This window comes from Bos grunniens, chromosome 12 (genome assembly GCF_055505025.1).
Source record: "Bos grunniens cultivar Pamir isolate PY7600 chromosome 12, Bosgru_T2T1.0, whole genome shotgun sequence".
NCBI classification, from domain to species: Eukaryota; Metazoa; Chordata; class Mammalia; order Artiodactyla; family Bovidae; genus Bos; species Bos grunniens.
Genome location: NC_141176.1, coordinates 18423027 through 18447873, shown reverse-complemented (window position 1 = coordinate 18447873; position 24847 = coordinate 18423027). Strand labels below are relative to the sequence as shown.

Genomic DNA, 24847 nt, shown 5'->3' with positions numbered 1-24847 from the left:
TTCTCCACATCAAATAATTTCTAATTACCATATACTCCCAATGTCTCTGCATCTAGCTTCAGGTCCTTCTTCTCTTCTGACTTTGACAAATGAACATCCTCCTCCACTCTTAAATCAGTAAATCTACTCCCTCACTTCTTCCCACTTTGTATCACCTCCTTCAAGACCTAGTTGATTAATTCCTCCCTCTGTCTTACATAATTTATCTTACAGGTCTTTCTAAACACATGCTTCTGTTTAGCTACAAACCAGCTTGTGCTGTGGTGTGCTAAGTCACTCAGTTGTGTCCGACTTTTTGGGATCCCATGGACTGTAGCCCACCAGGGTCCTCTGTCCATGGGAATTCTCCAGGCAAGAATACTGGAGTGGGCTGCCATGCCCTCCTCCAGGCAGGGGATCTTCCCAACCCAGGTCGCTCCTGCATTGCAGGCAGATTCTTTACCATCTGAGCCACCAGGGAAACCCAAGAATACTGGAGTGGGTAGCCTATCCCTTCCCCAGGGGATCTTTCCGACCCAGGAATTGAACCGAGGTCTCCTGCATTGCAGTCAGATTCTTTACCAGCCGAGCTACCAGGGAAGCCCCACAAACAAACTTACATCACTTAAAAAAAAAAAAAAAAAAAGCTATCCTTCTATCCCTGGACTTTATCAAGCCACTGTTCAAACCAGACATACAAACCTCTTACTATTCACACGCACACTCACCAGACACACTCTCCCAGTACACATCTACTGCACCCACTGAACACATACTTCTACTATGTAAGTGCTATTCTACTGAGGCTATTGTCTAAGTGTCGAAAGAGCTCTCTCTAAACTGAACAGACTTTTCTTTGGTTTCATCTACAAAGACCTCTATACGACATCTGACACCACTGTAATGAAACTTTTCTCCTCAGCTTTTCAAACACAGTCAACATCCTCATTCTCGTTTTTATCTCTGTCAACTTTTTCAGAGTTTCCTAATTCCAAAGACTTTTCCCCACCACCTTCTTTTTCCTTCTGCCGTCTGCAGCTTCATCCACTTCTACAGCAGCCCCAACTCCTCGACACAGCTGTTTCACATGACTCATCCTGCTTTCCAACCCTCACTGCTGTCTCAAGATCTAGGCCCTATTTTCCAACGGCAATTACAACCCAAAAATTTGTAACTGATTTGTTTCCTCAAAAATTTAGTTGAGAATTATGTAACGGGCTCAGAATAGCACCTTTGAAACCATTAAAACAGAGGAAAAGAAAGTTTTACTCAGCCAAAAGAATCACAAAAAAATAAATGAAAGAAGAAAAAAATGAGGAAAGGATAAGAAAAAGCATTTCACAAAAGAAAAAGACAGTAATTTCCAATAAACATATTTGGAATATAAGAACCTCAGAAGAGTGTTAATTGAAGGACATTTTGCTAATTTGCATCAAGAACCTTAAGAGTTCAGTTTTATCTCTATGGATTTATCCAATGAAAATAATTACTGAGTAAGATTTAGTATGATAAATGTTCAAAGAATTACAACAGCAAAAATAATGGGAAACATTCAAACATCTTTAAATAGAATAGTTAAATAAATTATGATAGAGCTGTATCAAGAGCTACATAAAACTCTTAGAAAACATTTCAAAGATTATAAGGACATGGGGAAAAAAACCAGACATGTTACGAGAAAAAAACATCAGAATACAAAATTCTGTGTATATTTTGACTCCAATTTGTTGAAAAAATTTAAAAGAAAGGATATGCAAAAATATATCAAAATGTTAACTATTATCTCTAGGTGGTAGGATTACAAATGGTTTTCATTAATCCTAGATATATTTTCTAAATTACCTACAATTATAAAATAGAGGGGAAAATAAGTCAATTAAGAAGTACTAAATTTATATAAAACAGGTGAGAGGAAAAATTATGAATATTCTTGAGAAAAATCTTTTTTAAAATAGTCAAACTTTAATTACATATACTACAGTTTAAATCATAATCTATAATCAACACTTAAGAGACTACTCATTTAAGCTATCATTTAGTTTAGTTTACTTAAATCACCCAACTGGTAACCCTGAGTTAGTGATATGACTTAACCAAAAAGTTTGTTGAGTTTTTTTCTCCATGATATTTTATGGAAAATACTGAACAAATATTTTGGCCAATCCAACACTTGCTCTTTTACAATGCACTAACTTATAAAAGAGCTCCCCCAAGTGGTAACATAAATCATCTTAGAAACATCTGAAAAGTAGGTTATCTTACTGAAAAGTAGGTTAACATAACTAGCATGAATTTAACCTGAAATTTTAAAAGTTAAAAACACTACTCTCTCTTATCTTTACTTTTTAAGATATCAACCATGAAAATGATGGAAATAAGCCATAGTAAACATGCTCTTTATCTCAGGGTCAAAAGGATACATCCTTACACCAGATTCATGAGACTGTAATGAGTGATTAGCAATAAAGTTACAAGTTAAATGTATTATAGAAGTAGAGGGGCTAAGAGCTGCCTTTATATCTTCCCCTCTGGGATTTCCTTACCAAGGTTATATGTAAGAACAAAAGAAACAACATGCTAATATGCCAGAAAATCCTCCCTCTCGCTTGTATAATATTAGCTGACAGCAGTTGAGCGCTAAAGAAATTCTTGATGTGCTCATAAGAACCAGAAGGCAAGAGTAGCACAGCCAAGAAGAATACAAAAGCTAACTTTACTTGTGCTCGATCATATTTTTGATTCAACATGCAGAGGTAAACACCAACTGAATTAGCCATCCAGTTACACAATGCCTTTGTGGGGAGAGTTGACTCTACTCCCAGAAAAATATGTTCTTGGCAAATTCAGATTCATCTAGTCTTCTGCCCAAGAGATGAGTACTTGGAGCTAAGAACTTCTACAGAATTCAGTGGTTAGGACTGTTTAAGCACCTAACTAAACTCAATTCAGTTTACTAGATTGTTCAATTGTCCCTATCTCAACTATTTTGTAAGCATTTTGAAGGCATAATCACACTAAGTACACTGCTGAACCCGCAAGAACCTAGTACAATGGCCAGCACTAACTTGACATTAAATGTATATATTTTTTAAAAGCAGCATCAATAGTCATACCCTAGTATAGGATAGAATGACTTTTTTTTTTGACTTTCTTGTTTTTCCCCCTAGTAGGCTCAGAGAACTAAGCAGCAACTGAATCATGAGTAAAAAGTTTTAAGGTGAGAATATTGGTCCTACCACAATTTCTTTATCTCCTGATCACACACACATTGATCAGCTACTGAGGATCAGCAGGATTAATTCACACAAAGAAATGAATTACAGTCTTCACTTCCTAAACTTGTAATAACATAACTGACCTGGAATTTAGTTCCTAGTCAAGCTCTCTGCTTTATTGCATCAAAGGCCCAAAAAATGATCCCCAAGAAGACAGAGCCATAGAGCAGTGAAAACAGCCACCATATTAAAACAACTACTAATTAATTAACTAGTGTCTACCCATCTTAGAAACAAAGAGTCAATTACTACAACTCAGATTTAATTATGTGTATAAATGGTATTTTTCAAAGTTAGCATGTCCATTCATTCCACCAATATCATTTGAAAAAAAGAAAACACAACTACTGAATAAATGAGTTGGCATTAGAATAAAAGAATCTCAGTTGGAAGGGAAAATGAAAGAGATCATTGATCACTGAAGTCCTGTGGTCTGGGAGTCTCTAGGGTTCAAATCATAAAATGATAATCCTTGGCAAATTTGCTTAAATTTTTAAAAACTTAAGCGAACCCATATGTTTACTTTCAATAATGCCTCAGTAACTAAAGTAGCAAGTGTTTCACTTTTGCTAGAAATCAATGCAGCAAGGTAACACAATTTACCTTTATACTGATAAAAAACAATGGCTGTCAGGCTTGAATAAAATTAGGAAAAATTATTATTTAATAAACAAAGTTTGGTACACTTTCTAAAAGAGATCCAAGGTGGGGGAAAGTTTGGTGGTTTCTGACTGCAATATAAATTTGATTCAACTTATTTTAAAAATGGTTTGCAGAATGAGAAAAATCAAGGCACGTACTGAAAGGAGGTAAAACAGAAAAGGAACAGGCATTTTTGACAAAATAACTCACTTCAAAACTCTCCTAAATATCTAGGTCTCATATAAACTTGACTACTTGTTTATAGCTGAACATGTAATAGAAATAACTACCAATCTGAACATCAATAATTATGAATGTCAGGCCTCTAAAATTATAATGTACATAAGGAAAAAAATTGATTCACTGAGAGTGTATTTATAATCATTTCTTTCAAAACAACACCTGTTTTATCTAAATTATATAGGGCATAAAGATGTTTAAAGTACAGAAAAACAAACAGTCCTATTAAATTGAGGTTTAAGATACCCTAGCAAACCTGGAAGCCTGTAACTCTCCACAGTCATTTCAATCCGATGGGGAAAAGGTGCTATACAGTATGTGATATGTTCTTCTGGTACCTACCATTCTTCTGGTATCTACTTCTAACATGAAGAATAAAGAGAGGTGAATGAATAAAGAAGATGTGGTATATATAATCAACTAAATGTCACTCAGTCATATAAAAGAAGGAAATCATTAATGCCATTTGCAGCAACATGGACGGACCTAATCATACAAAGTTAAGTCAAAGACAAATATCATATAATATCACTTATGTGTGGAATCTAAAAAACGATACAAATGAACTCACAGACAAAACAGAAAAAGACTCACAGACAGAGAAAACAAACTTATGGGTTACCAAAAGGGAAAGAGCTTGGGAGAAACAAGATATTCAGTATCTTGTTATAACCCATAATGGAAAAGAATTTGAAAAAGAATATACACACACATAACTGAATCACTTTGCTGTACACCAGAAACCAAAACAACACTGTGAACTTCAATTAAACAAAAAAGCAGGAAAAGGTGAAGAGAAAATCTGAGGGAGAAGTAGGGCAGAGTACAGGTACAGTATTAAACAGTGCTAGGCCTTATTGGAAAAGTGAGATATCAGCAAAGATTTTATCCTATGAGCAAAGACATAATCTATTAAATTTTGTAAGTGTGAATGTCTTCTGACCCAGTGGTTTCACTTCTAGGAATCAACATTACAAAAGTACTCTTTTTTGTGCACCAAATGTATATATAAAGCTATTCACTGCAACAGTTTGTAGTATCAAATGTTCAAAAATAAACTAAATGTTTGTTAATAGGGGAATATATAAATAAATTACACGTCCATACAATGGAAAATACATCCACTAAAAAGATTAAGCTAAACACAGAAGGAGAGGTACTCTTCACTACATGAAAAAAGCAAGGTACAGAAAAACACAAAAACTAGAAACTTTTATTAGCTGCCTATGGAGAAGTGAGTAACTTAGGGGAAAGAATGACAGAGGTTTTCATTGCTTACATTTTTATTTCTTTTGAATCTTAAACCATCTGAATCTATTGCCTATTCCAAAAGCATCAATAATTACTTAAATTGGTTAAAAAGTGTAAATAAATAATAAAACCTCAGTGGGAAAAAAAAAAATCGTGTGTGTGTGTGTGTGTGTGTGTGTGTAAAGGGGGAAATGAGGAAGGGTTGGAGGGGCAGAATGAACAAAAATTTATCAGTGGTTATTTCTATAGAGGTGGGAATACAAAGAGAGCAATGGATATTCACTTCTCACTTTAATACTATAAAAAATTTTAAAAACAAGTATATTTGAGTTTCGAATATATATGTGTGTTTATATATAAATATACATTTATATATGCATGTTCATACGTAAATATATATTTCTTTGAAATACTGAAAGGGAAATATAGAAAAGTGGGGAAAAATGACAAGAAAGATGTTAGTGAGAAAAACTACATGCTATGTCTTGAAAGTTAGCATTCAAATCCGTAAACAGTTACAAGAGTCATAATGACCACAAAATAAAATAAAATTGGTTCTCAGAAGAAGCCTCGCTAGTCTTCATTCAGAGATGAGAGTAAAATTCCTTCCATGGGTCCTCAGAAAAAAGAAAATATGCTGCAGTAAAAATAGCAGTCAAATTATATATTATTATAACAATTATAAATAATTACATGTTAGATATATCTGAGTGGTTCATGATGAAAGCTCATGATGAACTTTAATAATGCTATCTGACATATATATTAAGTTTAAGACACTAAATGGTGAAGAGGGAATAAATGGTTTGATTAAATTTAGAGAGTATAAAAGTAGAGAAAAATCAATAAAACCAAAAATTGGTTTTTTGAAAAAAAGATAAGAGAAACTTTTAGTTAGATTGATCAAGAAAAATGATTCAAATTAGTTAAAATTAGAAATGACATGAGGATATTAAGACCAATCTTACAGAAATTTTAAAATGAATCATAACAGGAATGTTATGAGCCACTGCATGCTGACAAATCAGATGATTTAGATTAAATGGACAAACTTCTAAAAAGAGAGAGATGACCAAACCAACACAAAAAGAAACTGACAATTTGAAAAGACCTGTAACAAAGTTAAGAGACTAGACTAGTAATTTTAAAATCTCTACACCGAGAAAAGTCGAGGCTCAGTTGGTTTCATTGATGAATTCTACCAAACATTTAAAGCAGAATTAGTATCAATTCACCAAGTGAACAGAGAAGGCAATGGCACCCCACTCCAGTACTCTTGCCTGGAAAATCCCATGGAGGGAGGAGCCTGGAGGGCTGCAGTCTGTGGGGTCACGAAGAGTCGGACACGACTGAACGACTTCACTTTCACTTTTCACTTTCACGCATTGGAGAAGGCAATGGCAACCCACTCCAGTGTTCTCGCCTGGAGAATCCCAGGGACGGGGGAGCCTGGTGGGCTGCCGTCTAGGGGGTTGCACAGAGTCAGACACGACTGAAGCGACTTAGCAGCAGCAGCACCACCAAGTGAAAGTGAGGTCACTCAGTCATGTCCTACTCTTTGTGACCCCATGGACTGTAGCCTATCAGGCTCCTCCGTCCATGGGATTTTCCAGGCAAGAGTACTGGAGTGGGTTGCCATTTCCTTCTCCAGGGGATCTTCCCAATCCAGGGATCAAACCCTGGTCTCCTGCACTGCAGACAGACACTTTACCATCTGAGCCACCAGGGAAGCCCATCAATTAACCAAAATGCTCCATAAAAGCTGAAGATCGAAGGAAACATTTCCCATCTCCTTCAGCAGTCAGTACTACCCTGACACTAAAATCAGACAAAAACACTGCAAGGAAAGAAAATAGAGACCAAAATCTCTTATGAAAAAATGCATAACAATGCTGAACAAAATACAAGGAAACCAAATTTAAATATATATATATATATAAGAATAATTACGCACCATAAACAAGTGAAACTTATCCTAGAAACACAATGTTGGTTTAAAGTCTCAGAAGAATATAATACGTTATAATAAGGAGAAAAAACATACAGTTGTCTCAATAGATGCAGAAAAAAATCATTTGACAAAATCCCAAACCATTTGACAAAATACTCAACACAACTGGAATAAAAGGGAAGTTCCTCAACCTGACAAAAGGCATCTCCAGAAAGCCTACATCATAGGTAACAGTAAGACTGAATGTTCTCCCACTAAGATCAGGAAAAAGGTAACAATGTATTGGAGGTTCTAGCCAGGGCAATCAGCTAAGAAAAAGAAATAAAGGGCATCCATCTCAATTCCAAAGAAAGGCAATGCCAAAGAATGCTCAAACCAACGCACAATTGCACTCATCTCACACGCTAGTAAAGTAATGCTCAAAATTCTCCAAGCCAGGCTTCAGCAATACGCGAACCGTGAACTTCCAGATGTTCAAGCTGGTTTTAGAAAAGGCAGAAGAACCAGAGATCAAATTGCCAACATCTGCTGGATCACTGAAAAAGCAAGAGAGTTCCAGAAAAACATCTATTTCTGCTTTATTGACTATGCCAAAGCCTTGGACTTTGTGTGGATCACAATAAACTGTGGAAAATTCTGAAAGAGATGGGAATACCACACCACCTGACCTGTCTCTTGAGAAACCTGTATGCAGGTCAGGAAGCAACAGTTAGAACTGGACATAGAACAACAGACTGGTTCCAAATAGGAAAAGGAGTATATCAAGGCTGTATATTGCCACCCTGCTTATTTAACTTTTATGCAGATTACATCATGAGAAACGCTGGGCTGGAAGAAGCACAAGCTGGAATCAAGATTGCCGGGAGAAATATCAATAACCTCAGATATGCAGATGATACCACCCTTATGGCAGAAAGTGAAGAAGAACTAAATAGCCTTTTGATGAAAGTGAAAGAGGAGAGTGAAAAAGTTGGCTTAAAGTTCAACATTCAGGAAACTGAGATCATGTCATCTGGTCCCATCACTTCATGGGAAATAGATGGGGAAACAGTGGAAACAGTGGCTGACTCTATTTTTTGGGGCTCCAAAATCACTGCAGATGGTGATTGCAGCCATGAAATTAAAAGACCAACCTAGATAGCATATTAAAAAGCAAAGACATTACTTTGTCAACAAAGGTCCATCTAGTCAAGGCTATGGTTTTTCCAGTGGTCATGTATGGATGTGAGAGTTGAACTATAAAGAAAGTTGAGTGCTGAAAAACTGACGAAGAAAAGATAGAAAAGATATTACTATTACAATAATAGTGTATAACTCCACGTTTTGTTTCTATATAATTTAAGAGACTGATGCATTACAAAATCATTAGTTTATGTTTTTGGACTCTGGATATAAAAAGGCATACTTTTGTGACATCAATAACTGAAAGGAGTTTGGACAGGGCTAATGAAGTATAATTCTCTATATTATTGAAGTTAAGCTTGAAAAAATTCAAATTAGAGTATAAAACTTTAAGATGCTAAATGTAATCCCCATGGTAATGACAAAGAAAACAAAGAATATACACAAAAGGAAATAAGAAAGGAATTTAAACATTTCAATACAAAAGGTCAGCTAAATACAAAAGAATCACTGAAAATAGAAAATCAACAGAAAAACCAAGGAAATCAAAAGCTGATACTTTAAAAAGATCAATAAAATTTAAAAAGCCTACAGTCAGATTAACTTTTAAAAAGAGAGTGAAGGAGAAGACACATTATTATAATAGAAACGCATGTGCCTCTTTTTTCCTTGCTGCCTTTTGAATTCTCTTTAACTTTCACCATTTTACTGAGGATATGCCCTGGGTTCATACTGTCTGTGACTGTGTTTCCTGCACCTGGATGTCTGTTTCCTGTCTATGTTTGGGAAGTTTTCAGCCATAATTTCATGAGACAAATTTCTACCTCTTTCTCCCTCTCTTCTCCTTCTGGAACCCCTATTAATGTGATTTTCAGTACACCTAATGTTGCACCCAAAGTCCCTTAAACAATTCTCAATAAAAATTTTTTTTCTTTTTGCTGTTGGGACCAGGTGATTTCCATTATTCTATCAGATACCTCATGCATTCTTCTGTATCACCTAACCTGCTCTTCTCTCTAGTGTTTTTCATTTCAGTTATCCTGTTTTCTAGCTCTGACTGGTTCTTTTGTAATGTGTTTTCTAATCCCTTGTTAAAATTCTGTGTTCATCTATTCTTTTCCCCAGTTCAGTTAGCATTCTTATTACTATTGGATTCTTTATAAGGTATTTACCTCCGTTTCATCAGAGATTTTTTTCAGGGGTTTCTTCTTGCCCTTTCATTTGAAATATAGTTCTCAGTCTTCTCATTTTGTTCAGCCTTTTCCGTCACCATGAAATTAGGTGAAATAGTTACCTATCCCAGTCTTGGTGGCATGGCCTCATGGGACGAGGGGGGGGGGGGTGCGGGGAGAGCCGGTGTCCCCAGTAAAGTCTGCATGTGCCCAGTGGCTCTGATCTGCGAGCTGCTGGATCAGAAGCGAGCGAGCGCAGGCTCTCGTCCCCCGGGCTGTGCGGGCAGCCATCATTCTGATGGGTTGAAGTTGGAGCAGCTACAGTCCGAACTGGGGCTTCTCTGCTCAAGGGCGGTCTCCACCCTATAAGGGGTGGGGGCGGGGCTCCAGCGGCTGGAACCAGAGTACCGAGGCAAGTGGGTTTCTGCTAGGAGAAAAGTGGGTTTCTGACAGGAGTCCCTGTCTAGATATGGGGCGCGTCCAGTGCTGAGGACACGGGGCTGAACTTCTGTGCTGGTTTCTCTCCCTCCCCAACCCCGGGCGTGCATGCCTTGTTAGAGGCCGGGTCAGGACTTGAGCTGGCGCCCGCGCTCACTGACCCGGTTTCACTCCGTTCCAGATGTGCGCAGGGACACACAAGCCTGCGATGGCAGGCCCCACCCTAGAGCTAGTTTTACTCCCCCTCAAGTGTGTGCAAGGTCGGCCTACCAAGTGACAACATTCTCCGCCTGGGATGCGGCTTTGCTTCCTCCAGGGTGTACACTCTGACACCCAGGCTGGCAATGTCTGCCTCCACACTGGTCAGAGTCAGGAGCAGTGTGCAAGCAGGCTCGCAGCCCTCCAAGTGTGCGCACTCTCAGGAGCAGCCCGCGCCTCAGTAGGTGCAGCGCCAGGGCAAGAGGCGCTGGAGCAGGAGCCCTGAGCAGGCTGCGGGATACACTGGGATGGTCCTGGTAAGCCGGCCAGAGCCCAAGGAAGTTTTCCATCTGCTGACTCTGTGCTGTGACCGGGAGGAGGCAAGTCTGTGCATGTCCTTCAAGAGCCGAGTCTTGGTTTCTTAGAGCCCTCCGGTAAGCCCCAGTGGTTTCCAAACCAGCTAAAGGGGTCGTCTTCCCAGGGTTGGACCCGTGGGCTAGGTTGCCTAATACGTGGCTCAAATCCCTTACCCCCCCAGGGAAAATCCCCAAGCCTGTGCCATCTCCCTCCCCTTCCGTACCCTCCACTAGCGGGTGCAGGTCCCAACCAGACCAGACTGCTTCTCCTCCCTTTCTGCCAGCCTTTGTGTAGTTCTTCCTTTACAGCCTTCTGGCTGGTTCCCAAATCAATTTTACCAAGCACCACTCTATATGTAGTTGTGGTTTTGATGTGTTGGTGAGTGAAGGTCTACTCCATCTTGATCTCTCCTCCCCAGGTACGGTTTTTCACAGTGGATGCACCAATATACATTCTTAGGAACAATGTACAGTTCCCTTTTCTCTATATTGTCACCAACGCTTGTTACTTCTTGTCTTTTTGATAATAACCATTCTAACAGATGGGAGTGGTATTTTACTGTGGTTTTGATGTGCATTTCCCTGGTGATTTGAGAGGTTAAGCACCATGTACTTGTTAGCCATCTGTGTGTCTTCCATGGAAAAATACCTATTCAGTCCCTCAGCCCATTTTTTTTTTAAACTGGATTATTTGTTCTTTAAGTATTTTGGATATTAACTCCTTATTAGATACAAGATTTGCAAATATTTTCTCCCAATTGGTAGGTTGCCTTTTCATTTTGTCAATGTTTCCTTTCCTATCAGAAGCTTTTTATTTTGATGTAGTTCTACTTGTTTATTTTTGCTTTTGTTCGCTCTGCTTTTGGTGTCAAATTCAAAAAATCATCACTGTCAAATTCAAAAAATCATCACCAAGACGGTGGTCAAGGAGCTTGCACCTATGTTTTCTTCTAGGAGTTTATGGTTTCTTATGCGCAAGTCTCTTAATCCAATGGGTTTATTTTTATCTATAGTGTGAGACACTGGTCCAGTTTTCCCAGAACCCTTTACTGAAGAGATGGTCTTATCACCATTGAATATTCTTGGCTTCTTCTATCATAAATTAACTGACCATATATGTGTAGGGGTTTATTTCGGGCTCTCTTTTTCTCTTGATCTATGTGTCTGTCTGAATGCTAAATCCCATTCTATTCTGATGACTACAGCTGTGTAATAGTTTGAAATCAGGAAGTGTGATGGCAATGATAATGATACAATACCAAAGGCATGATTCATAAAAGAAAGAATTTATAACCTGGACTTTATTAAAATTATTTCTGCTCGCCGAAAGACACTGTCAAGAGAATGAGAAGTTAAGCCAGAGAATGGGAGAAAATACTGGCAAAAGGAATATCTAAAGAGGACTGTTTTCTAAAACACACAAACTCCTCCTAAAACTCAACAATGAGTAAATAAACAACAGATTAAAAAATTGGCACAAGGTGTCAACACCTCTCCAAAGAAGATGTACAGATGGCAAATAAGCATATGAAAAGATGTTCAGCATAATATGCCGTTAAGAGAATTACAAATTAAAACAGTGAGATATCACACCTATTAGAATGGCCAAAATGCAAGACAGTGACAACACCAAATGCTCGCAAAAATATCAAAGCAGCAGTGCTTTCTTGAATGGTACCACCACTCTGGACACATTTTGGAGGTTTCCTACAAAAATGAACATACTCTTACCATAGGATCTCTGCAATAGGATCCAACAACAACACTCCTTGGTGTTTAAAGAGTGGAAAACTGATGTCCACAATAAAAATCTATAACAAATGATATAGATATAGAAGCTTCATTCATAGCAGCTAAAACCTACAAACAACACAGCCACCTTTCAATAAGTGAATGGTTAAACAAAACTGTGGTCCAGCCATACCATGGAATACTACCAAAAAATAACAAAGAAACAAACTATTTTCAATGAGCTGGATTGTGTTCCCTCCACAAAATTCCTATGTTGAAGCCGGAGCCCTAAGTATCTGAGAACATAACTGTGTTTGGAGATAGGGTCTCAAGTGGTACATAAGTTAAAATGAGGACAGAAGTGTAAACCTAATTGAATCTGATTAGCATCCTTACATGAACAGGAAGTCTGGACACCCAAAGGGCACCAGGGATTTGTGCACAGGAAAACCATTCCAGAAGACAAGGAGAAGGCAGCCATCTGCAAACCAAGGAGGGAGGCCGCAGAAGAAACCAAACTTGCCCATAATTTATCTCGGACTTCCAGCCTCCAGAACTGTGAGAAAACACATTTCTGTTGTCTAACCCACTCAGTCTGTGGTATTTTTTATGGCACCCTTAGCAAACAAATATAATGACATTTAACATCAATGTGTCTCCAGGGAATTATGCTTGGAAAAAAAAGACAATCCCTAAGGTTAAATACTACATGATCTGATTTCCATTTCATTCTTGAAATTACAAAATACAGCTGACTCTTGAAGAATATGGCTGCAAACTGTGTGTTATATACTTTTTCAATAGTAAAGGCTACTGTTGTTTTCCAGTCGCTAAGTTGTGTCCAACTCTTTGCGACCCCACAGACTGCAGCACGCCAGGCTTCCTTGTCCTTCACTATCTCCTAGAATTTGCTCATATTCATGTCCATTGAGTTGGTGATGCTATCTAACCGTCTCATCCTGTGCTGCCGCCTGGCCCCCCTTGCCTTCTATCTTTTTCAGCATCAAGGTCTTTTCCAGTGAGGTAGCTCTTTTGCAAGACTATAGTACTACACTATAGGCATTTTTTTTCCAATAGTAAATATTATAGTACTACATGAGCTGAGATTGGCTAAACTCTCAGATGTGAAACTACAGAAATGGAGGAACCATGTATATGAAGAAACTGTGTATACAGAGGGTCAACCATAAGTAATACAGATTGTCGACTGTGTGGAGGTTTGCTGCCCCTAACCCCAGCACTATTCAAGGATCACCTGAATGTTATTTTTGAGTAAAGATCTTATTAAATGTCTATGTATAGTCAAACTGGTCTATTGGTATTATAAGATAATATTAATACTTGAAAAGATGATTATAATCATTGGTCACTTTTGGGGAATGTTATAAGACCAACTCATCAGTTTGAAAACTAGTCAATAAACACAAAGAATAAAGCACTTATCCTACCTTTCCTGAATGATCTATACTTCAGAATAAACACAGTTGATGGAGGAAAGTTTCTATTTACAGAAGAATTACAACTAATAATTGAAAAGGGAAAGATTAGTTCCTCTAATGGCTCCAGTCAATGGTCATCAATAATAGCTTACATTAAAAGAGAGAGAACAAGACATTATGTGTCTACCAATAGGCATACACAACAACATCTCTGAAGCATTTCTTCTGAAAAATATCAAACCAGGATCTGATCAGGCCTCTAGAATCATTTCTAGAAAACACAGAGAATTAGGAAATATGTTAAACAATGAAGGAGGTACAATCTGTAAAATACACACAGTAAAAAATCTCACAGGATAAAAACTCCAGTTTCTTCAACAAATACATTGAAAAAAAAGAATAAGAAAAGAAAGGAAAAGGGGGAGGGAAGGAAAAGGCAAAATCTACAGACTGAAAGAGATTTAAGACACAAATCAACCAATCACACTGTGTAGGCCTTATTTAAATCCTGAACTTACTGAAAAGAATTTCTGAAACAAGATAATTCAAACAATGGATATTTGATATTAAGGAATTTTCATTAATTTTATCAGATATGATGAACTGTGGTGCTTCTGTGTTTGGAGGGGATTGTCTTCTGGTGCAGCTTGTAGGATCTTAGTTTCCAAATCAGGGATTCAGTCCATGACCCCTGCAGTGGAAGTGTGGAATCCTGATCAGAGGAACACCAGGAAATTTCTTGTGGTCATTTTTTTAAAGAGTTCTTTTTTTTCCCCCCATACATACTGAAATATGTATAGATGAAATATCATATCTTGGATTTACTTTAAAATAATCTGGAGTCAGGGAGAAACAGAGTTTGGCCATGACTGATACTACTGAAGCTGGTTAAGAGTTATGTGAGAGTTCATACTATTTTCTTTAACCTACTTATATAAATATCTGAAACTCTCCAAAATAAAATGTCTTTAGAAATTAATCTTAGAACTAGAATCAGAAATAAAAGAACCTGCAGATATCCTACATCTGTAATACAAATGTAACACTCACGTCCATGTTCTTTAGCAGTTCACAGTCCATAGGGTCGCAGAGAGTCAGACGCGGCTGACGACACACACACAAACATGTTCTTAAATGTATTTTGCTCAGCAAAACCCACAAGCAATCAGAATATAAGCACCATCTTCAAGTAGATAGGGTGTATAAGGACTAAAAAATTACAGGTAAAGAAAATTTTCATTATACATAATTTTAAAATATATATTCTGCTAAGGTTATTAAGAAACCTCTTCATATTTTTGCAGCACAGCTTAAATAGAATGCCTAGTTTTACTCTAATTCCAAACTATTCTCTTCAATTATCTTTCTAAATGTAATTACCTCTAAAATGCTTCTATCAAGGGTAATATATTTCAAAGCCCTTGAATATATACACACACAAATAAACATACAAACATACAAATACACACACACACCCCTATGCAAAAGCCTAAAAGGATGATATTCAGATGTCATTTCTGCTTTTCAGATGAGCAAACTGAGACTGGGATTAACCAATTTGCCTAAAATCATATAGCTACATTACAACTACAATAAGAGTTTTTTGCCCTGAGGTCCAAGGTTTATTTCTTCTCTGCCACACTGTCATTCAAGATGCAGAAAGAGAACCAATATTCCAACAACTGATTTACCATAAGTCACAGTATGAGAAGGACATCTGACCAATTTCTTATTTTATTCATATGCTGTTAAGCAGCATGAACACAATTTAATCATATGACAGCAACCACATATTACACACTTACTAAACATTTATACAAAAAGGAGAAATTTCTAGACAAAATACCACAAACCTTTCCTTTAAAAGGATTAATATATGCTTTCCTGCACGTATAAACAACTTTTTTTTACTCTCAAGAACCTAAAAATGTGAATTTTAATGAAAGTGCCACATCAGAATCACTATACATCCATTTAAAACTTAAACCATTTTAACTGATCCTTAAATTCTTTTAAAAAATATTAATATAAGATTTTCTGCAGTAGCTCATTAGTCATGACCAAATATAAGCACTCATTTACACTAATAAATGCTTTATATGCATGAATTTAATCTACCAAATAACTCCAAGACCCAGAAATTATTGTTAGTTCCATTTACAAATAAGATAATTGAGACTTGGAGATTTTAGGTACCTTTTCAAGATCACAGAGGCAGTAAATGGCAGATTTGAAACTTGAGTTAGTCCAGTCTCATGACAAATTCTTGCTCTTAACCCATCCTTTGTTTCAATAAACATTATCTATTTTCAGTTGCCAAAAATTACCCTGAGTTACCACATTCTTCTTGTTTCAAAGAAGATAGCCAAGTACAACTAGAATGGCTGCATCAGAAACAGGTTCATTTTGTCACTCTCTGGCTTCTCAGCATTCACTGTGTCACATTCTCCCTTAGAAATTACCACATAAATGAAGATTAAATTATCAGGCCAACTCTCAAAAACTTAACTATCACTGAAAATAACATTTCTTGGAAGAGTCTAGTGAACTGTAACAGAAAAATACAACATCATCCTGTCATACCCAACGAAAAGATGCCCCAAATTCCAACTGTAACATGAAGTTCCTTTCTTATTTTCCTCAGCACACAACCAGGAATGACTTCTCATCTCTTAGTCCCCATCAAGAGCATCATCAGGAGATGAGTTTTAAACTATGCCAGTTCCCATGGAAGATAGGGACAAAGCCAGGAGAAAGAAAAGGGTAGGATAAAAAGCAGTAACATTTGTTTATTTATATATGTATATATGAAGGTCCGAAGCCCAAAACTATTACTGCTAGAATTCAGTCTTTTTAAAAAAGTTTCCTGTGAACTAGCCTGCAAATCTAACTACATTATTATACTTACTAAGAGATCTGGATTCCTGGGTCAGGAAGATCTGCTGGAGAAGGGATAGGCTACCCACTCCAGTGCTTCCCTTGTGGCTCAGCTGGTTAACAATCCACCTGTGATGTGGGAGACCTGGGTTCGGAAGATCCCCTGGAGACGGGAAACACTACCCACTCCAGTATTCTGGCCTGGAGAATACCACGGATCAGAGTTCCATATAACTGAGTGACTTTCACTTTCAAGAAAGCTGGAACACAACTCACTTATTTGGCAACTATCTGCACTTACCAATACTATACCAATACTGTCTATAATCAACTACCCCTTTTCAACTTTCTGAAAAGTAAAAGCTTAGTATTTATGGAAGATAGAGAAGTGAAGGAGTGATGACTCTCTTTAACAGCATACACAAAGAAATGGCTTTGTACATGATGTACCCAAATCAGTGGAAATATATATTAGGTGCTTTGGGATGATAATACCAAAGTCATTCATCCAAGATACTTCAAGAATGCCTTTTTAGTATGCAGTTCTAGAATATGTTCAAATCTTTGGAAATTGTGAGGTTTATTTTCTCTTTTTTTTTATTACCAGATACTGAAGCTGAAACTCCAATACTTTGGCCACCTCATGCGAAGAGTTGACTCACTGGAAAAGACCCTGATGCTGGGAGGGATTGGGGCAGGAGGAGAAGGGGACGACAGAGGATGGAGATGGCTGGATGGCATCACTGACTCGATGGACATGAGTTTGAGTGAACTCCGGGAGTTGGTGATGGACAGGGAGGTCTCGCGTGCTGCAATTCATGGGGTCACAAAGAGTTGGACACGACTGAGCGACTGAACTGACAGACCAAATGCTTGTGTTCCCCTCAAATTCAGATGCTGAAAACCTGATGCCCAACAAGATGATATCAGGAGGTAGAGCCTTCAGGAGTGATTAGGTCAGTAGGGAAGGGCCCTCATGAATGGAATCAGTGCCCTTCTGAAAGAGGCCAGCAAAAGCTCCCACCAGTTCTGCCAACTGAGGCCAGTGACAAGGCACTATCTGTGAATTCCCTGTGAATAAAGAAGTGTGCCTTTACTAGACCCAGAATCTGCCTGCACCATGATCTTGGACTTCCCAGCTCCAGAAGAGTGAGAAATAAATTTCTATTGTTTACAAGCTATCCAGTCTAAGATATTTATTTTAATAGTCCAAACAGACTAAAACACTAGAGATTTTTTTTAACAGTTATAAATAGTATTTTTATGGGATGTATATAAACATATTTTGCTGCGTTGATTGGATGAGTAAAAAACCAAGTCAGCAGTGTACTCTAATACAATGCTGAATGAAAACGTAAACTCATTAAAAGTGATTAGAGTGCAATTTAGCAAAAATTACCAATAGTTTTATAAATGCTCATAGCTTCTGACTCAGTAATTCAAATTGTAAGAATTTATCTTAATAATCAGAGATTTGTTCATTAATCCATTTAACAAATAATTGAAGACTTAATTTGTGCCAGGTATCACTCTTATGAATAAGGATGTTTATCACATTGTGTATACAGCTCCAAAAAGTTGGGGGGGAAATGTCAAATAACAGAAAGCTAACAAATCAGAATACATCTAATGGATAAAATATTATAACACCACTGGAAATGACATTATCAAATATATCAAAAAATATTTAACAACATAAAATGCTCATGTTAAGAAAAAAAATTTTTTTAATTTTACAAAAACTACATGTAATTACATATATAACTATATGTATGATCCCAAATCTGTGTTTTAGATCTTATTAGTCAAGATCCTAAGTTACTCAATCTCACTCAGCTTCAGTATCTTCATTTATAAAACGAAGATTTTACATTTTACATGTAAAATAAGGATTTTATGCTTCACATCTTAAAGGCTTGTCAGATGAGTTACTTGCAAAGTGCTTACAATATTCTCTAGTACATATAAAGTGTCAATAATTATTTGCTAGTGATATTATTATATACATAGATGTTGAATATATATGTGTATGTAAAAATGGAATATCAAAATATTATCAAAGATTCTGAATTCTAAATAAATAATTATAAGGGAATCAGGAAATTTCAATACTGATTATGCATTATGATATTAAAATTATTTTATGAGTCATTTTTTGTTTTTTAAAAAGTCTTTATAGCATAGTGAACTATTTATGAATAAAATATAAAACCTAAGATTTGTTTTAAAATACTTTGGTAAGGGGCTTACATGGAGAGATGGGTTTTTAAAAATTTTTAATGTTATCAGAAATAAACTACCTCTGGGTAATAGGATTATTAGTAGCTTTGCTTTATAAATTTTCCACTTTCCAAATTTTCTATGGTGATTAAAAATTATTTCTGAAATTAAGAAAATGTTTTCAAAAAATTTTGACATTCCTTACCAATACTCCATCCACGGATGAAACTTTTTCCCAAGTTAACCAAGCTCTTTCTCTGACATGATCTGGTAGCTTTAATTTCTGACATAATGCAGTAAAATCAGGTTCTTCAGTTTCTTCAAACTCAAGCCTACCAAATGAAAAAATATATAATAGGCACATATTTCAATCAAATTAATCAGATAAATATTTGTTTCAATAGTTTGCACAGAATAGCACTATCCTGAAAGACAGCATCACTAAATACTTTAGAATCTTATTTATCTTTGAAAAAAATTACACTTAGAATTTAAACATATATTCATCTTTTTCAGTCTTTCCAGAATGGTAATACCACACAGTGAAAAATGTTTGCTGGTCTGGTGAATCACATACTTCAGAGCAGCAAAGTAGCTTAAAGTAAGTACAAGAGCTAAAACTGTTTGGGAAAGTTGGGTTGGTTAACAGCAAGAGGAAAGCAATAGATAATATTACAAAACCAATTTAATATCATTAACTTTTGCTAAAATTCGGTCTACCCTTCACAGTGTTTTATTTAATCTACTTACTAGTAGTTCTTAGATGAGGAATAAATTCAGCCTTTTCTTCCTGATTTTCCTTAACCAAAACAGGCAGTCAAAAAATTCTTCTTGGCTAATTCTTTTTCAATCAGTTAATGTCTACTTGACCTCTAATAATAATAGTAGTAGTACAAGGAATAGCTTATAATTTTTTAGTATTTATTATGATCCCACACAAAGTACCTTAGATGAAGGTAGATTGAATCCCCACATTGGCCTATTAGGTAAGTCCTCTTACCCTGTTTTACAGATAAATACTAAATCAGAGAAGTTAAAGCACTCACTTGAAATCACAGACAGTATGTCAGAAACCCTGATAGAAACCCAATAATCTAACTCTATAATCCTGGCCCTTGAGCACTATTCCAGACTGCCAACCCTTCTCTGAAACATAATTAACTTTTGGTTATCTCAAGAATGAAGATGGTGTGCTGTTTCCCTTAAGTAAACTTTCAATTCTCAAAGTTGACATGGGCTCCATCACTGGAAATGCAGTTGGACTGGGCCCTGAACCCACCCCAGGTAAAATTCTTGGCTTCAGACTGCCAGGCAGTGGTTCTATCTCTGTTAAGTAGTTAACCTGTAGTTTGATAGCCCATAAGGACACATTTTATGGGTAAGAATAATCAAGAACAGACTATCTTGCGTGGTTCTGACTTAAAGAATTTGTGATAGTTTCGTCATTTAAAAGTATATAAAATTAAGTGTTGGAAAATAGAAGGAAAAAAGACTTTCTTTTCCCAGGTGATGGTCAGAACTTCAATATTTCTGGTTACTCTACAATATTCAAGAATGCTTCCAAGCTCTGTGGATAACAGGGTTCTTTGCAGTAGACTTCACTGCTCTTACCAAAGGGAAACTGGAAAATACTGGACATATCAGAGTTTAATCAGAAACTAATGTCTTCTCCTAGAACATCCCTGGGCTTTCTTTTTTTTTTTTCCCCCACTAGTGAGAATGATTTTTAATTGATAAGACAGTCATATATGAATTTCTAATAGCCCTTCACAAGCCATTTCCAAAAGCTTTTCCCAATCTTTAACAATTTGTCCCGAATTCTCTTAGTGCAGGGGGAGGTGAAAGAAATAGGACCTGCTGATGGGCTAGAACTGTGGGAAGGAGACAGAAAGGAGTCTCATTTCACTGTAATTGATGTGCAGTCTCAAAGCAGGGCCAACTCTGACAATAATAATGGATAATTATACTCGTTCAATTTTTGGTTCTAACCATAAAGCATCACAATCAAGAAAAATAAGATGTTGCAATACATTATCTCCCTTGTCAAGTTCCACTGCATTATCGTAGACTTGCTTAAATTTAGAATCCACTTACGAGAAGAAAAATAATTCCACGTGAGCACAAAAACACTCGTTTTGTACTACAACAAACGAAACAAACAAACAAAAAAAAACAACAAGGACACCAGGATCCTTGCTGGCTCAAAGCCAAAAGGCAAAATGGAAGAAATAACGAAGCACGCTGAAGCCAATGAAAATACGCAACAAGAGTTCTGGAAAACAAGAGAAAAGTTTAGGAACTTTTAAGCTCTTGGGCTAAACGTCTCACAATATTTTTGCCCAGGCACGAGTTCTTTCTAAAGAGTTACGTTCCATCAGTCACTACCGATGGCCGTGAATCCTCAAGACCGAAAACCCCCTTCTAAGAGAACGCCACAAGGCGCCTCAGCCGAGCTTCCTGGGGGATAACTGACACTCAGGACCCTACCCTTCACGTCCGCGGGCATCTCTGCCGCCGCATCCAAGGCTTTTCTGGCTGTCTCTCCCAGGACTGGGCTTCAGATACAGCTGCGCGCCCAGAGGGGGTGGAAAAAAAAAAAACAACTTCCAACTGTTGCATCGTTAGAGACCAAAAGAGAAAGTCAAAAGACCACTGGAGGACTACAAATCTCAACGGGGAGAAAAACCTGTCCAGCAGACACCAGTTAGTTCTTTTCTTTTTTTTCTCTTTTGCGTGTGATGGGGTCTTGAAATCACCCGCCGGATGCGCAGGGCCGTCTCGCGGAGCAAAGGCGGCACCTGTCACTTCGCTCAGCGACCCGAGCCCCACCCGCCCGACACCTGTCAAGCTGGAGCCGAGACCCCCTCCCGGCCGCCCTCCCCTGGCGGCGCCCGCACCCAGACCCCTGTCAGCTCCCTCCGGGCGCTCCGCCGCGAGGGGTGGTGGAGGGGGGACCGTCCTCCCGCCCGGACCGGCGCCCCGCGGGGACGCGCCCCCGCCTAGACGCCGCGGCGCCCGCCGACGCAGCCTCGGGGCGCCCTCCCCGTTCGCCGCCCGCCGCCGGTGGCTCGGCCCGCTCACCTGGCCAGAGGCAGGTCCTCGGAGCCGCTGTCCTGCTCGGGGTCCTCCTCAGGGGGCGGCGGCGGGGGTTCCGCGGCGGCGGCGGCGGCGGCGGCTGCTGCTGCTCTCCGGGGGGTTTTGGGCGGCATGACGCGCTCGCTGGGCAGGCGCCGGCGGGCGCTGGAGGAGGGCCGGGGAAGGGAGAGGACGCGCGCACCTCGGGCACGCCCCGTCCTCGGCCGACTCCCGTTACAAAAATAATTTGAACGTTCCCCTGAGAAAAAAACCGGGCCGGCCCTCCCTCGCCCGGCAACCGAGCGCCGCGGCCAACCGCGGGAAAACGTCACTTCCGCCCGCGGCGTCACGTCCGCGAGGCTCCCGGGCCCGCCGGCGTCGGGAGGGCACCGGGGTGCTGGGCTAGGCGAGGCAAGGCGAGGCGAGGCGCGGGCCGGGCGGGCGGGGAGTCCCGGGCCGGCAACCCAGGCGGCCGCCCGGAGGCAGCAGCCGCTGCCGCCGCCTCAGCCTGCCTCTTCTCGAAACTCGCCCCTGCGGGCGTGGGTGGCCGAGTAAGGGCGCTGCCCGGCCCGGTGGGTACGCGCGGGCTCCCTCGCTATAGCCGGGTGGATCCGGGACTGCAGCCGAGGCCCCCGCCGGGGAGTATCGGGCGAGCGCACCCGGGGCGGGCACGCCCCTCTCCTCCGTGGGCGGCACCCTCCCGCTCGCCCGCGCTCCTCCCGCTCAATCCGTTAAGCGAAGTCAGCCAAAACAAAAACAAATACCCTCTGGGACACCTATGAGGAGCTGGATATTGCCCACTACTAGCGGAGACCAAGTATGGGACGACGAACCTGGCCTTTTGAGAGTTCTTTGAGGGAAGAGGGGTGGGGGCTGCGGGCAAAGAACTGATGACAAGGTGCTGCGCGGTTTTAATAGTAGCGTAAAACCAGGAAGCACCATCGAAACGTCTAAAGGACATCTTCACAGGAGCAGGGGCATTTGAATAGAAGTTTGCCAGACGGACCTCACCTCTAAGGAGGACTTACTATGTGCGCAAGGGATTGTTCTGGCCATTTTACCTCATTATCTTACCGAATCCTCAGAAACAGCCCTTTAAAATGAGTTGTAGTCGTATTACACTTTAGATAGGGAAAACAGGCTCAAAAGAGTTAATTCATTGCCCAGTACTCCAGTATTCTGGCTTGGAGAATTCCATGGACAGAGGAGCTGACAGGCTACAGACCATGGGGTCTCTAAGAATCAGATACGACTGAGTGACTTACACACACACACAGAGAGCCGATGGGTGTAGAGGTTTTGAACCCAGATATATTTGACTCTACTTATCCATTACGTTGTGTTAAAGAAAACACCAAGAGGAGAGAAATAGCATGTGCAAGGCACAAAGACATCAGAAAAGAGTTTGCAGGAATTACTGTGGTCAAACACTGACTTAGAAACTGTTTCCTGTCTCTTGGTATTTACTTATGCTAATAGATTGCCTAGTTTGAGTACCTGCTTTTGTCTCACTGGCAGATGCTATGGGTTGCCAGCTCGGAGCTTCGAAACTGAGGTGCTATGAATAAAATACAGCTGTGCTCTGATGTGAATTCCCTCATCCGTGGAACAGCTCAGCAGGGCTGAGGCAGCCAACGCCTTCAGGCAAGTGGTAGCTCTTGGGTTTATCCCTGTGGGCCATACAATGGATTATCATTTTCTGTGTATATTATGGTGTATGCCAGAATGTGAAAAGGGGTTAGCAGTTATTGGCCTACTCAACAACAAGTTCTGCCTAAGTTCAGAAACTCTCTCTTGTGGACTCAAAAGTTTATCAGGAGTTAGGGTCCATGCCCAGACCCAACTTCAGAGGCCAAATACCATCACAGCGGTAATTCCACTCATTTTTCCCAGGATTCAAGTAGGGTAGTAAGGAACACAGGGTACAGTTTTGGTTTTTGTAAGATGCAGTTTTGGTTTTTGCAAGATCAAAGACAGTCAGCTGGGAGCCTCTAAAATGAGATACAGATGACATAGTTCTACCCCTTAACTATTTTGAGAATGTGTCACTTGCAATTGCTGCAGCCATAGTGACTTAAGACAAGCTGACCTGAGGATGAGGCAGAAATACTAAAGATAGCTCAGTAGTAATATCAGAAAATCTGGGTCTTTGGTGACGTGACTGAGCCTCTGATTTGACTGGCCCTGGAGCTGACCTTGATGGAGCTGGGCTTTTCAGTTGTTTCCACCAAAAAGCATCAAAACCAATAATTTTGCTCCAGTGAACTCCTTCCATATAGAGACTAGTCATTAATGTAGCCTTAGTACCTAACATGGTGTTGGGCACACGGTAAATGCTTCTTTGCTAAAACTCGGGATGGAGTCAAAGTAGAGGAAAATCTGGGAACTGAAGTAAACTCTCTTCATATATAGATATGACTTGCTTTATTAAACCCATTTTGTCAATACCTGAGTTTACTGTAATTATGATAGCTCAGAGATTTCTCACTTTACAAAACGATGTGTATCTTACCATGGATACATTTAAAGTCCTGGGAATTCCCAGTGGTTAAGTCTCTGAGCATTAAATCCAGTGGATAAGACTCTGCGCTTCCAAAGCAGGGGGCACGGGCTTGAGCCTTGGTTGGGGAACTAAGGTCATGTACACTGTTTGATGTAGCCAAAATAAAGTCCTTATACAAAACTCAGGAGAAACTGAATCAATTAAAAATCCCTGTATTCCTCCCACAGCTTTCTGTTGCATTGCCAAAGAAGTGTTAGAAAGTCTACAGATTCTCCAAGGAAGTTTCCCCCGATCTTTCTGCACCTTCATAGTAGTTTTAAGATTACTGTAAAACCAAAAAAAAAAAAAAATTCTGTCTTAGATTTTCTGCCTGGAGAC

At 39.2% G+C, this 24847-nt stretch overlaps 1 protein-coding gene and 1 long non-coding RNA gene across 6 annotated transcripts in view; one reads left to right on the top strand and one right to left on the bottom strand.

The window, feature by feature from the left end:
- RB1 (RB transcriptional corepressor 1) overlaps positions 1–22270 on the bottom strand; it is a 120484-nt gene extending 98214 nt beyond the window's left edge. For 2 of the 5 annotated variants that reach the window (XM_086329013.1, XM_086329020.1), the window contains exons 1-2: positions 21973–22252; positions 19097–19223 (exon numbers count right to left, since the gene is read on the bottom strand). In XM_086329013.1, coding sequence (XP_086185139.1) covers positions 19097–19223; positions 21973–22100 — 255 coding nt within the window. In that variant the 5' untranslated portion in view covers positions 22101–22252. Of the gene's footprint in view, positions 1–19096; positions 19224–21378; positions 21755–21972 lie in introns of those variants that run through there. The other 3 variants (XM_086329015.1, XM_086329014.1, XM_086329016.1) reach the window with 3 other exon arrangements.
- LOC147361450 (uncharacterized) lies at positions 10266–17851 on the top strand. The gene is made up of 2 exons (XR_015137924.1): positions 10266–10702; positions 17279–17851. It is a non-coding gene; the product is annotated as an uncharacterized LOC147361450 (long non-coding RNA).
- Positions 22271–24847: the final 2577 nt, after the last annotated feature.